This window comes from Camelus ferus, chromosome 7, assembly GCF_009834535.1.
Source record: "Camelus ferus isolate YT-003-E chromosome 7, BCGSAC_Cfer_1.0, whole genome shotgun sequence".
Lineage (NCBI taxonomy): Eukaryota > Metazoa > Chordata > Mammalia > Artiodactyla > Camelidae > Camelus > Camelus ferus.
This window is the reverse complement of record NC_045702.1, coordinates 61,464,836-61,479,641: the sequence shown is the minus strand read 5'-3', so window position 1 is coordinate 61,479,641 and position 14,806 is coordinate 61,464,836. Positions and strand designations below refer to the sequence as shown.

At 39.6% G+C, this 14,806-nt stretch overlaps 1 protein-coding gene across 5 annotated transcripts; it reads left to right on the top strand.

Annotated features, from left to right (window-relative positions):
* Positions 1-9,979: 9,979 nt before the first annotated feature.
* Positions 9,980-14,806, top strand: GNGT1 (G protein subunit gamma transducin 1). 5 transcript variants are annotated; one of them, XM_032484393.1, is made up of 3 exons: positions 9,980-10,729; positions 11,353-11,455; positions 14,540-14,806. In XM_032484393.1, the coding sequence occupies exons 2-3, from the start codon at positions 11,360-11,362 to the stop codon at positions 14,666-14,668; spliced, it is 225 nt and encodes a 74-aa protein (XP_032340284.1). In that variant the 5' UTR covers positions 9,980-10,729; positions 11,353-11,359; the 3' UTR covers positions 14,669-14,806. The 5 variants fall into 5 exon arrangements, with proteins under 5 accessions (XP_032340284.1, XP_032340285.1, XP_032340286.1 ...); XM_032484394.1 differs by having other exon boundaries at positions 11,350-11,455; XM_032484395.1 differs by lacking the exon at positions 9,980-10,729 and adding an exon at positions 10,940-11,263.

Here is a 14,806-nt window from a genome sequence, read left to right as displayed (position 1 = left end):
GGGAAAGGAAACGTCACCAAACATTTAGCCAGGATCCTATTCAGGAGAAAAGCTGGTTCAACTTCCAACTTAACCTAGTTCCATTCTCCTGAATATGATTAAATATAGCTCCCAAGTGGACTAAAACATATTCGAGGCCTAAGGCTAAGTCAGACTTACCATTCAGCACTGATTCTTGTCACTTCTATTCTTTGTTCTCAGCTGCTAGTGCTTTGTGATCACCTTTCGCTTCATATAAAAAGAGGACTCTTTTGAATGAGGGCAGATTAAAGGGAAAGCACCTAGGCACGCAGGGTGGTGTGCTTCAGCTCCTCACACACAGGCACAGAATCCACCCGGACACTCCGTGTCCCGGGTCCCACTGGGAGCCTTGGCACAACATTTTAATATGAAGCATCCCCCACAGTCAAGCAGAACAACATGAGCTGGCCTGATAGGACTGCTCCCTGTGACTTTGCTCCCACCAGCTCTCCTCTTTGGCTGAGCTCAGAGGCCACCTCTCCGCCGAGGAAGGTGTCACAGAATCAGACGTCACTTTGTGACGGTCTCTTCTGGGGAAATGAGCTTTAGGGTTCTCTTGGCCCAAGCAGAGTACTCAGTACACTCAGGCCCGTTGTGCAGCACGTGGAGGGGGCGGAGGACAGGGCGGGGAAGAGGACGTGGCCCAAACCAGGCTTTTCACCCCTCTGTGATGTAGAGTCTATTGACACAGGTGGAGATCCGTGTTCAGAGGTACTCTAGAAATTAACTTTAGCTTCCTCCCCTTGTTCTATGCCAAATAGGGAGTGTCTCTAACACCTTTGACCACTGAGTAGGGACAGGGAAGGAGGAGAATTGAACAAGTTCGGTAGCTAGAAGTTTGAGATTGTCAAACCAGGTTATCAAGAAGGAAATTACTCCTAAGTTGCGAAACACTTGAGTATTTTAATATCTATGAAAAAGATATTTTCCAGTACAAGAGGAATCTAAATTTCCTGGGACTACTTTAAATTACTGAATCTATCCTTAGAACCATATGACCACCATAATCAGCCTCCATACGGATGTCATAGTATTTCTATTTCCTTAAAGCAATGTCGAGGCCAGAAGGTTACCACATAGCTGAGGAAAGGAATTCCTTTATCCAAAGTCAACAGGAAGTGCAAGGCTGAATGAAACTGGGAAGAACAGTCACCAAGATTGATTCATCATTGTTAGAGCAAGTGACAGCTCTGGTAGCCGCAGCTAAACACAGAGGCTCAAAATAGTCTAGAGGTCTGTAAAACAAGGCATGGAGTTCTTATCATTACTATGCTGAAAGGAACTGTACATACTATCTGTTCCATTATTTTTATTTTACATTCATAAATCGAGATTTAGAAAGATGAAATGGCCGGTCATGTTTACTTACCTTAGTTGTTAGCAGAGCTGAGACTAGAACCCAAATTCTTGCAACTTACTCAGCCCTGTATCCTTTCTAACATACCCAGACCTGGGCTCTTTCTACTGTATCAAGTAGAGTAGAACACTGAACATCAGGAATGCAAACACACAAAAGCTACCATGAGTTCAGGAGCAGCTTGGCACATGTCAGATCCCTGCCTCTGTTCTTTTTCATACCCACCCCGACTTGGGCCCCATAACAAGTGGATGTGAGGTTGATTTGGAACACTGTAGCTCCGAGAATCAAGACTTGAGCGTGATGGTCTGTCCTCTGAGAGCCCCACAGGCTTGAAAGGTGACCATGACTTTAAGGAAGGGGTTGAGGCAGATGGCCTTCCTCTCTGTGAGACACCTTAGGGAGCGGTGGCATGACTAGCTCCCGAGTACATGAGGAGAATTAATTTAGCCCAGTGATTTGGGGATGCACATACCATAACATAGTTGCTTAAGGGGTTACATTGATAAACCTCTTAAAGTTCTTGCTGCCCTGTCAAAATAAAATCTGAAATGAGTCCAGCTGGCACTGACAAGGAATTTGAACATCTGCTAAGAAGGCAGTTAAACTCTCTTCTGGGAGATTAGGAATCACTAGAGTTTTGTTTAAGTTTAGACAACTTCACCCAGTAGACGTTTTTCTAGCGGGTTGGGCCATGTAGGAAATGTTTACTCTAACAGGCCCTCTGTCGGACACCGAGTACATGTGTGAGTGTTATACAATGAGGTGGAGCCACGTAAAAGAATGAGACATTCCCCATGCCTAGTTTTATTATTTTCCTTCTCCCTAGGCAGAACATGATAATGGAGTATATAATGTATCTCTTACCCTGGGCATTCTTTCATCTACCTATTCAAAAAATAAGCAGGTTAAACATTTTAAATGTGCCCAACTTTGTGCCAGACATTTGGGATAAAAAGATGAATAAACACATTAGGGATCTCACAGCAAAACAGAGTAGACAGATGAACACTATAACCCAGTTGCAGTGTAGTGTTCTTAGTATAATATTAAAAATCTGTACCAAGTTCTATGGGATTATGGAAGAGGAAATAAATAAAATTAGAGCAAAGAGCTCAATTCACACTAAAAACCAATCCACACAAACACATCTCACATGACATCTTCTATCCCAGGGGACATCGGCTCTTTCCTTCATCAGCTAGTTGCTTTGGTTGGTTCTTTTAGGAGCTGCAGATGTGGCAAACATTGCCTTCTGCAGGAGGGCAGAATTTCAGACACCCCCTTTCTCTTCTTCCTGGGTGTATGTTCCCTCATGCCTACTTAGGATGCAGACATCTTTTTTCTCACTCAGGTTGCTGCACATTTATCTATGTAAAGCACCCATAAGCTTGGAACAAATTCTGGACTACTTTACCCAAGACCTTTCTAGCACAATGCAGCCTCACTGCCAACCCAGAATTCTAGCCTGGGTTGCTAATCCACTGGAGAGTGGCATGTTAAGAATGGGGAATGGAAGAGAAATTTCCCCTAATTCCTGGATACCATGTGAGATCCTCAATAGCAGTAACTGTAACACTGGATATAATATTAATTGAGAGTTTGCATTGTATTTTGCATTCATTAACTCATGAAATCCCCCATGATAACCACTCGAGAGAAATACTTTACTCTCCCCACTCTGCAAATGAGGAAGCTAAAGCTTTAGATAGATCTGGGACTTGGCCAAAGCTATACAGCTAGCACAGGCAATCTGAATCCTGTTCCCCTAATCTCACATCCTTTCTTCCACATTACTGGCGACCAAAGGCAGGCTCATTTTATAGAAGATGTGCTCACGACCCTAGTTCAGTACCTGGACAGCTCTAGCTCAGATTTCCTTTTTACTCAAACATAAACTTTATAATTGAGAACAGAGAGCTACAGTTTAAATACATTGCTGTAATGCTCTAAGAGAAACATCTGCCGAAATTGATAATCAGATTAGAGGGTTGAGAGAGTTAATCACTAAAGACCTTATTTTCAGGTCTATATTTAGCAGAAAGTAATGGATCTTGACCTTTCAAGGGGATAAAGGTACCCTTTCTTGCAAAAATCTTGACATTTTTATACTCTAGCCCAAATCTCATGTTAGATAAACATTACTTATTAAAGTATTATAAGCCCTCCAAATGTTCATTTGTTCTCGCTTTATGTGGAAAAGCTTTTTTATCTTAAATCACACAGGAGGGACAACCTGCCCGGGGGGGGGGCAGGAGGAGGCATTAGCTGCAGTGTGAAAGGGGCATATATCTCCTAGCACTCCCACCATTTTTTTTTCCCTCTTATTGACTATCAGCTGGGGGGAAAACTGACTTGAACTGAAAGATCTGTCTTAGAAAGAGTTGAGTACACTAGACTGGACTCAATGTACTGAACCAGCCAGAGAAGGATGAGTTGTTCCAACCAGTCAGCTGAATCTTCTGTATTCTCTGCCTTCCTTCCCTTTACAAAGGAGGGCATGCCCTGGTCAAGTCAGAGCCCAAGCCCTTGGTTGGTCCTTTGTTCTCTTCTCTTTCCTTGCTCTGGGTCCTTCCTTCTTTTGCCTTCTCAGAGATTCCACTCCTCTCATTCCTCTGCCGCATCAGCTCTGCCTCTCTCTTATCCTTCAGCACATACACCCAATTTTAAGTTTCCACTTGGAGGGCTCTGTCTCTGATTTTTTTCATCCCAAACTTAAAGTTCTTATTTGACTCTCCATCCCTTTTCTATCAGGGCCCCATTTCACTTTTGCCTTTTTCAGCAAAATTTATCAGAAACATTATGTTCACTGTCTCCCTCCACTTCCTCATCCTTCCTTTCCCCACATTCCACTCAATAAACTTGGATACTGAGAAGAGGAAGAACAGGAAGTGCTCTTGTCAGGGCAACTCATCATGCTGTCACATCTCACTGGACCTCTCAATACATAAGACAAAGCAGCTGGCTCTCACCAAACAGCACATTTTCCATCTACATTTTGTCTAAACTCTCAGGAATATTTAAAAATTTCAAATCCCTCATCATTCTTGAGATGCCTTTTCTTAGTCTTTAAGACACCACATTCTTTTTGGTTTTTCCCTGGTTGACTCCTCAATCAATCTATCCTCCTCTGCCTGTCAATTAAAGGTTGGGGTGACTCAAGGCTTCTTATGACTTCATGGTATTACAAACTATGCTTATAGCATTTATCATTTGAAACCAGTGTGTTTATCAGTTTTATTTTGTTTCTCTGATCCTGTCACTGTTATATAAGCTCTGTGAGAATAGAGAGTTTACCTGTCAGTCTCATCCTTGTATCCCAGTGCTAGGAATGAGACCTGAAAAGTAGAATCTCATAAATGCTTACTGTTATCACCATCCTACTTGTGCTCAAGTGTCTTGAAAACCTAACTGGCTCAGTAGAAACAGAGAAACAGTTGCTTGAGGGGAGAAAGTGAGTTATCATAGAATACATTTGAATGTCTATAAGTCATATGTGCCTTAAGAATAAACTACAGGTTAAAAGAAATTGGTATTCATGTAATAAAAATAGCAATAGATACAAAAGCAACTGGCTTTCACAAACCAAATATGATAAAATGTGTGATCAACTTGATTAGATGGTGGAAAAAACCCAAAATACAAACTACCTTTTGTGTGACAGGAAAAAAAAAACAAAAAAAACAAAACTCAATTGAAAAGAATGATGTATCCAGTGATGAAATATAAATAGAGTAAGAGATTTTAAAAAACTGATTTTGTTTGCTGCTTTAACCCCTAGCAATCAAGAGTGCCTGGTCCTTGGTAGTTACTCAATAAATATTTCCCAAATAAATAAATACTTGTTAGTTGCTGTCATTTTATTGGCCCATATAGAAAGCCAGAAGGAAAAAGAGGAGATACACAGATATCAAGGGATAGCAGTATTGCATATATGTGTTCAGCATAATGTCTGGCACACAGTAAATGCTCCATAGGCATTAACTAATATCACTGCATTTAATCCTCATCACAAGAAACTCACTCTCCTTTGTTAATTCTGTCTCACCTCCCTCACTTTAGAGGGCTTCAGTGTTTAATCCTTTGTCCTCTTCTCTTTCGTATTTACCCTGCGTCTTCCCACCCATCCTTGTGGCTCTCTTGAGCTCTGGCTTCTCCCCTAAACTGCAGACTGCTCATTGAAAGGAATGTTCAACAAGCATCTCCAACATGGGATTCCCCTCCATGAGTCTTCCCCTTCTTCCGAAATAGCAAATTCCTGCTTCACTTGTTCAGCCCCAAATCATTGGCGTTATCTTGACTTTTTCTCTTTCTTTCTTCCTTTCTTCTTCGGGCGAGGGCGGAAGAGGGAGGAGGGGGAAGGGGGTTGGAAGGAAGTCGGAATTGGAATCCTGAGGGAGGGAAGGGCGGGCTTCTTTCTTCTTGAGGGTTGATTGGTCTTTCTTTCTTCTTTCTGTTCTTTCTTCTCTCTCTCTTTTCTTTTTCTTTTTCTTTCTTTTTTCTTCTTTTTTCTTTCTTTCTTTCTTTCTTTCTTTCTTTCTTTCTTTCTTTCTTTTTTCTTTCTTCTCTTTCTTTCTTCTTCTTTCTTTCTTCTTCTCTCTCTTCTTTTTTTCTTTCTTTCTCTCTTTCTTTCTTTTCTTCTTTCTACGATCTCTCCGTACATCCTATTACCTCTACTTTCAAAATATATTTAGAATCTTACCACCTGTCCCCACCTTCACTCCTGTTACCCTGGTTTTAGTCACTCTCATGTCTCACCTTAATTACCACAGTCTTTGCAATGGCCTGAGGATGCACATGATCACTGATACCATCTACTGTTCCTCCCCTGTATTCACGTGGCTCCTCGAGTTCTTGCTGTACTACTGTCCCTGGAGCCATCCTCACTCCTTCATCTCCTCCAGGTCTTCATTCAAATAGCATTGTCTCAGAGAAGCCTTCCCCGACCCCTCTCTCAATAACTGAAACACCTCTCTTGACACTCTTGACACTGTGCCTTCCCTGCTTTATTTTTTTCCTCAGCACTTACCACAGTATATTGCCACATTTTATTTTTTATCTTGTTCATTGTCTGTCTCCCTCATTAGCAAGTTTGTTCCCTACGGGACAAGTTTTCTAAATTTTTTTCTCTTCTCTACCCTCAAGCATCTAGAATAGTGTCTGGCACCTAATAATATTCAGTAAATATTTGTTGAATGAATGAATGAATAAAACGTTAGCTGTTATTTTTAATGGTCCCAAGTATAATGTCAGGATGAAAAAGAATATTCCATGTAAGAAAATGTATACGCTCATGATTACAAGTTTATTGTATGTAATACAGTGGATTTGTTTCTGAAAAAAATGTGTCAGACTGAATGTTTATGCATCAACATATTTAAAGTATGCCAACAATATTTCCATTTCAAAGAACCTGTGATTGATCCTCTGTATAAAACAAAGGACTTTAAAAAATTAATTTTAATAATTTCCCCTAATGTAACCCCTGTAAGTAAAATATTCTTACTTCCAAATATTCTTACCTATGATGTGTAAAAACAAACAAAACATATATCCTTTTAACTTTACACTAGCCCATATTAGGTTTAAAATAAATTAGCAAGAAACTTAATGGAAACTCTGAAAGATATTAGTGAGACACTAAGCTACTCTACACAGTTCTATCCTCTCAACACCCCTCACCCACACCTGCAAAAGCAGTGAAAACATAACCTGATATATTTTCAAAAGGCCTCTTAGGAGAGACACACTGAGAACCACTGCACTGTGTATGGGGTACAGCTCTGAGATACTTTCTCCCCCTCCTCTTTTATTCCTGTCTTTTTTGGACCTTAGTGCCTCCGATGGTTGTGCAGGATAGAGGAAGAGGTCAGAGGTGACATACCTTCTGCGTAATGAGGGTATGTTTCTCCCCTGGGTTAGTTGTAACTGCAAACTTCACTTGTGGGTCTGTGAGTCTTCAGTCCTACCCTAACAGTCCGGTGAATGTGAGGGTGGGGATGCTTGGTGATCAGCCCAGTAATCTGACCTCACCCCTTTCAGAACTTCCCATCAGGGTGGCCACCTGAAAACTTAGTGTAGAAGTGGCCCAGTCAGTGGGATGCTGGGGCTGGAGGCGAGTTAGTGCCCTTGGCTGTCAACTCTGTGCTGCTTTCTCTGTAGTTCTGGAGTGTCGGGACTATAAACGAAAAACAAACCCTCTCCTTTACACTAGTTTGAAGAGGGTAACTGAGAGAAGTGTGCTGAAGCGGAAAACATCCCAGACCAGAAAACAGACACCTGTTATAATCCCAGCTCTAGTGCTACCAGCTCTGTGGTTTTGTGCATTTCAATTCTTTCGATCACCTTTGCATCATTTGCAAAATGGGATAAAGAGTAATTAAATGATGTTATATCTGAATCCTTTTAAATCCTCGACTTCAGTCCAACTCTGAGCATTTGAATTCTCCATGCATGTATGCTGCTCTTCTCTGTGTATCTAGATGTCCTTGGGGCTGGTGAGAGTTTTGATCCTCACTCTTTGGATTTTTTTCGTACAAGACCCATGGCATCAAATTTGGCAAACATTCTTGGATCTTGTAAGATTCACCTCTACCAAATGAAGTGTGTTTTGCTTAAAATATTATTAAACACGGTGAATCACAGCATCTTAAAGTAAAGAAATCATTTGCTAATAAAGTGAAGTTAGACACTGGAGGGAAGCAGACTATGCCACCCCAAAATATGCCACCTCACTGCTATAAGGAATATTTTGAACTGATTATTTTTAAGAAACAGCAGACACAGGAAAAGCTGTGAAAACCAAGTAGAAGCCATCCTTTTGTAAGAGACATTCACATTTTAAGAGAAATCTCCATTTGTAGTGGTGTCTTCCTTTCTGTACCAGGACGAGGAAGATGAGTCTAAATCTCTAAAAACTCTTGTCAGTGGAGAAGACAGCAACTCAGATCTGCATAACCCTGTTTGCTTTGCTTTGCCTGATCACCTCCCATAACTGACTCCTCCTCCACCTCCCCCTCCCCAACATCTTCTTTTGTCTTTAGCTGGAAATGATATTGAAGGTACTGGCTTGGGCCGTATTGTTGAGTTACTCAGTTTTCCTGGGTCTCTCCCATGTGTGCAGGAAGTATACATGTTACTAAACTTTTGTTTGTTTTTCTCCTATTAACCTTTTATCATAGGACGGTCTCAGCCAAGAACCTAGAAGGACATAAGTTATGAAAGATATGGATGCTCTTGTAAATGTCCTTAACATCCACTGTGCCTTAGAGTTCTTAGAAGCAGAGACTAAGACAGGGATCCTTGTCCAAGTGATGTGTTGAGGGTGAGCTCCAGGAGAAACCTCTGAAGGAAGGAGGAAAGCAGGATGAAGGAGGAGAGGTCGGCAAAGATGTGGTTTCAGAAGTCTAGCTTCATACTGAACTCATGGGGTGCTCAGGAAGTTTCTTAATTACACCAAGATTTTCCAGCCCAGAGTCAAGTGGTTTGGGCTATTAGAACCCCATTTCAGCCAGCCATCTGCTCCAGGACACTCACAATGGCCAGGCATCACCAGCTGAAGAGGTTTCCATCAGCCAAGGATAAATGTATGCAGAACTTTGGCAGTCAACATCCCCAGCTTCTGAGGGGAGGATCTGGGCAGGGCCCCAACAGCATCTTCTACACATGATATTAAAGGAGCTAAATCATGTCCACGTGATGTCCTTTAAGAACACTTACATAGCTACCTGTCAGCAGATGACACGTAAGACAGCACAACCTGAGAGTCTAGAGGTACAGAGTAAGTAGCACCAGCTAACATGTACGGCGTGCTTGCTCCCTGCTATACGCTGCTATGCAGTCTTTATTCCTCTCGAGAAATCTGCCATGTAGGTACTATTGTTGCTCTTACTTCCTAGCAAACTGAGGCACAGAGAGGTGATGTAACTTGATCAGGCCCACACAGCTAGCAAGTGCCAGTGAATGATCATTTTATTGGCAATATATGGTAGGTCTTCTCTGGAACAGAGAAAATAAAATTCTAAGCCCTACCCCAAGTCAAAGTATCTTAGGTTGGGCTCATATTTTAATGCGTTCCTTAAATGATTTTTATACGTGGGAAGTGTCAAAGCCATTGCCAAGTGGAAAAAAAATTTCCAAGATGGAGAAAAGTTGTACAAAGGACAATGTCAACAGGTAAAAATGATGAGCAGAAATAGATAACACTTGTGAATTTTTTTTAACATTTTTTATTGATTTATAATCATTTTACAATGTTGTGTCAAATTCCAGTGTAGAGCACAATTTTTCAGTTATACATGAACATACATATATTCATTGTCACATTTTTTTCGCTGTGAGCTACCACAAGATCTTGTGTATATTTCCCTGTGCTATACAGTATAATCTTGTTTATCTATTCTACAATTTTGAAATTCCATCTATCCCTTCCCACCCTCCGCCCCCTTGGCAACCACAAGTTTGTATTCTATGTCTATAAGTCTGTTTCTGTTTTGTATTTATGCTTTGTTTGTTTTTGATTTTTTTTTCTTTAGATTCCACATATGAGCGATCTCATATGGTATTTTTCTTTCTCTTTCTGGCTTAGTTCACTAAGTGAATTTTTTGTAGATAGTCTGAAGGGAGTGAAAAGTAAGGTAAGAATAAAATAGAGAATGGGCTCTCAAATACCAAACAATACTTACAAAGGAAGTAATAACTTCTTCATTGTTATGTTGTTTCTTGAAATAAGAACGGAATAGCAGAAATAAAAAATATCGGAAACATTGGCTTATGGTGTTCTCTTCTTCCTCTGTGCTGGCCTATGTAGGCATTCATCCCTAAAAATATGCTCAACTACCTCTTTCCCAGAGAAGAGCAAGATATTATAAAATTGGGAAGGGAAATAATATTTCTTCAAAGGTTTTGGAAATGAAATACTATACAAATACAAGGAGATAGGTTAATTGGTGATATGTAATTAGCAGAGTATTTTTATATAGATATATGATGTTGTTTTCTGAAGTAGCATGTGACCTGAATATGTCTACTTTCTTAAAAATTTGTCACTATAAAAATTGGACCAGAGAGACAAGAGAAGAGAAGACCAAAGAAGGAGAGATTATAAGCATTATGCCACTTGGCTACAGTGAAATATTTTCTAGACAATTTCATACAGGAGTCACCAGCTACTGTGCCATCTTTCCCATTGCCCATCGATCTGATTGGGGAGAAGAAATTGCCAAGAGGGCAGAAGAGTCTGTTCATCTGTGATGTGCATCGGTAGATCAGACTCACCACGTCCCCTTTAAGCTGCTGCATTTGCTCATCATTGCTATCCAGTTCATCGTGACAGTTACATACAAATTCCAGGTATTGTATGGAAAAACACTTCTAAGCAATATGATAGTTTATTTCTAATTTACAAGGTTGTTTGTTTGCTATATTTTCATTCTATCGCTTCACCTTTCTATCCATTATTTATAAAGAACTTATAATGACACTTTTTGTATGTTTTTCTGTTAATACCAGATTAAATACTCTTGCGGTTTAGGGGATTAATGGGCAGTCCTCAGAATGACCTCAAACTAATTTAAATGGCACAAATCATATGGTAGAGGGCTTTGGAGTTGGAGATGAGGGTTGGAAACTCAAGTTTTTACACTGTGCAAATAAACAGAGAAAGGGAGGAGCACTGGCTATTTAAGACTATGTACTGACTGAACTGACCTCTCCCCACAAACCTATTAGCAGGTGTTTATAGAGTCAAATGCTTGGCTTAATCATATTAGTGAGGATTATAAGGAAGCTTTAAAATCTCAAGGCTAGCATGCAGTGCTAGAATTGTTCAGAAGGCATTCATGAGAAATTGATTATCATAGGAAGTTAGAACAGAAAGTCCACTTAGTAAGTTAAGAGCTACGGGAAGAGTTGGCTGGCATTGCTTGGAGCAAGTTCAGCAATTCGGGTGTGTAAACTTTCTACCTTTTCAGCAGGCAAAAGATGCCAGTGATCAATATTGAGGACCTGACAGAAAAGGACAAATTGAAGATGGAAGTTGACCAGCTCAAGAAAGAAGTGACACTGGAAAGAATGCTGGTAAACTGTTGCTCTCTTTTGAATTTTCTTTTTTTTTGGCAGGGGGAGGTAATTAGGTTTATTTGTTTATTTTTAGAGGCGGTACGGAGGATTGAGCCCAGGACCTCATGCATGCTAAGCATGCCTTCTACAGCTTAAGCTATACCCTCCCCCCCTGAATTTTATTTTAAATTAGAGATACTGTAACACTATCAGATTAAAAACCATTGGAGGGGAGCAGAATTTGCCAGCCCAGAATACGCCCTTTTGGCATAAGGATTATTTTAGACTGATTAGTATTTCCATTATCTTGGAAATGGTTACCAAAAGTCTGCCAGTAGAAGGAGCAGATATGGCAAAGGAATGAAAGTTTCTGTCAAACCATGACTGAAGCTTGGAAAATTTAGATAATGTATTTTACATCTCTTCACTTTGGGAAAGTTAGAACCAAAACTCCTCCAACAAGTGATAAGAGTATATTTTATGTATTTTTTTAAAAAAATTCATTTAATTAGGTCAAAGCAAAAAAGGAGTTTGTATTATCTTCATACTTTGTTCAAAACTCTTACTCCCAATAAAAATTGGAATTTTGGCTTCTTTTATGTTTATAGTTGTCTCAAATTTCCCCATTGCCCTTTCCATACAAGCAAAACATGTTTTGCTGTAAAGATAAAATTAAATCTATAAACAGCACAAAAGCTTGGAACAGACACCAAAAAAAATTAAAATCCTTATCTTTGCAATTTGGAGAAAATAAAATAGACCTTTGAGGTAAAGACTTGGGGTAAACATCACATACATCGTCATTTGTCAGGTTTAGGGGTTCCTTTTCCCTGTTATTCAATGTGTCTTTGCTCTTGGAAGTCGAATTAATTTAATATCAGACTGCCAAAACTACATGTACACACACACACACAAACTTCCCAGTCCTGGACCCAAAGCTCTGACACGGGACGGCCTAGTGTATCACAGTGTGGCTAAGCGGATATCCTCTGGAACCATTTCCCTGGTTCAGATTCTGGCTTCACCACTTTCTGTGTAACAGTCACTTAAATTAGCTAACTTATCTGTTCCTCTGTTTCTTCTTCTATAAAATGGGGATACTAACATTATATAATGATAATTACTATTTTAAAGATTGTTATTGATATCTGTGAACCAGACTGGTTCATAATATGCCTTAATCTATTTTGCTATCAAGGCAGTGGCCTTGTCAGAGTAAGACAACTCTCTGCATCCAATTTCTGAAGCTAACACATTTCTGAAGCTAAGTGAAAATAATAGGCAAAGATGAAAGATAATCTTTGTAGTAATAGCTAAAAATAGATACCATTTGACTGAGTATCTATGTATGCCAGGTACTTAATCCAACCAGTGTTGCCCCTCCTATTTTGTAAATGAAGTAACTAGACCTTAGATGAACTATCTTAACTAAAGACACCCAGCTGGTAAGTGGGCAGCGCCAAAATCAGACCGGGAATGGCCTGAATCTAACGCCCACGCTCTTTTCACCACGTCATGTAATCCTGCATTAAACTCTGCATGCTTAGAATAAGCCTCCCTGAAGTAATTTTTAAGCCCGTAAGATTTTAGGTAATGTATTGCAACTCATATCCTCAGATCCTAGCCAGGCACTATCAAAACTAACCCCTCACTGACTCCTGCATTAAAAGAGCAGTTTACTCCTCTGTTCCTGGAGTCTGGTTGGGGTTAAAAGAGCTGGTGTTTGGAACAAGGAAAAATAAGTGTATCTAAATCTCAATTTTGAATTTTTGAAGAGAAAAAAAAAGGAATCTCAATTATTGCATATTGCAAATGTGTGCATAAACTCCAAGTGTTGCCCCATGAAGGAGCCACCTGACCAATGCCTTGCCCCAGTTAGAGATGATTTGTTCTAATATGTAGATGATAAGTTTGAAGAGTTGGAAAATAATCTTAAATCTTCTGTCTAATGTTGCTTGGAATTTTCATGCAAAAATGGCATAAAGATATTATTAAAATAAAGCAATAAATTCCTTAGGTAATAATTTCAAAAATGGTCACTTCATGGACTGCCAAAAATGAAGCACCTTCGAGTTAATGTCATGAATGATCTATTCAGTGAAAAGAAAGTAAGTTGATAGTTAAAAGAATAATTTGGTTCCATGTGTACATATGCAGGTATACACACACACATACACACACTTTTATATTTACATACGTATAGAACATTCCCTCTCTCTAAAAGATGTTAAATGGTACATTAACAGGTTCTGGCTGGGTCCATTAAAATATGAAAGCCTGTTTTTTTGCAAAGTCATTACTGTAATGGCGCTGGTGACTAAGGAGCAAGCTCAAAAACAAAATGAATGATTTAATTTAGCAAGTATTTATTTACTGAGCACCATCTATTCTAGATGCCTGGATACATGTGAACAAATCAGCCCAAGTTCCCTTTGGAGCTCACCTTCTAGTGCACAATCATGATCAATCATTGTAGACTTAAGCTTAAAATAAAATTACTTGTGTACACTTCTGAGAATCCAGGAGTGGTGATAAGCCTGGAATTTAACAATTATTCATTGCCTTCCACCTTTATAGGTCATATTTTTGGAATGAGGAAAAAGGTTTAATCAATGTTCACTGTGGTAACATTCTTGACTTGTGTTGTCAGCTGTGTTCTGACCCCTGGATCCTGTCTCCTTCAAAGAAGCTGGAGGCAGCGTCTGCTGAGAACCCCTAGCTGGAGTACAGCCAGCTGTGTAGCCTTTGCCTAAGATATCCAGGAGGACAGGCGAGAGAGTAGCTATTTTTTCTTTTCTTGTAGAAAGTACAAATGTATTGGCAGAAAGCAGAATCACATTAAAAAAAAAAAAAAAAACATGTAACACACACGAAAAAATTTCAAGTTATTATTGGGAAGGGTATAGTTCAGCAGTAGAACACATGCTCAGCAGGCACGAGGTCCTGGGTTCCATCTGCAGTACTTCCATCCAAAAATAACTAAACAAAGAAACAAACCTAATGATCTCCCCCCCAAAAAAAATTTTTTATAGATACATTCTTCGATTCTGCAGTATTTTCTATGAAACCAAGTTAGTCATCTCTTAATTTTTTTCCTTCAAGGTGTCCAAATGTTGTGAAGAAGTAAGGGATTATGTTGAAGAGAGATCTGGGGAGGACCCCCTAGTAAAGGGCGTACCAGAGGACAAAAATCCCTTCAAGGAGCTCAAAGGAGGCTGTGTGATTTCATAAAGAAAAAAAAAAAATCTTGGAACATCTTGAGCTTTAATGTCAATACTAATTTGGGGTCATATGTTATACTACTGAGCATGTACATGAATTGTTAAATTATAAATATCAGCTTTTAATAAAAGTTGGAATGTAATCATG

Bases quoted from the DNA above. Each gene is read 5' to 3' on its own strand.
- GNGT1 (XM_032484393.1), top strand. From the start codon at position 11,360: ATGCCAGTGATCAATATTGAGGACCTGACAGAAAAGGACAAATTGAAG. The intron at 11,456-14,539 runs GTAAACTGTTGC...TTTTCCTTCAAG, and splicing joins TGACACTGGAAAGAATGCTG to GTGTCCAAATGTTGTGAAGA.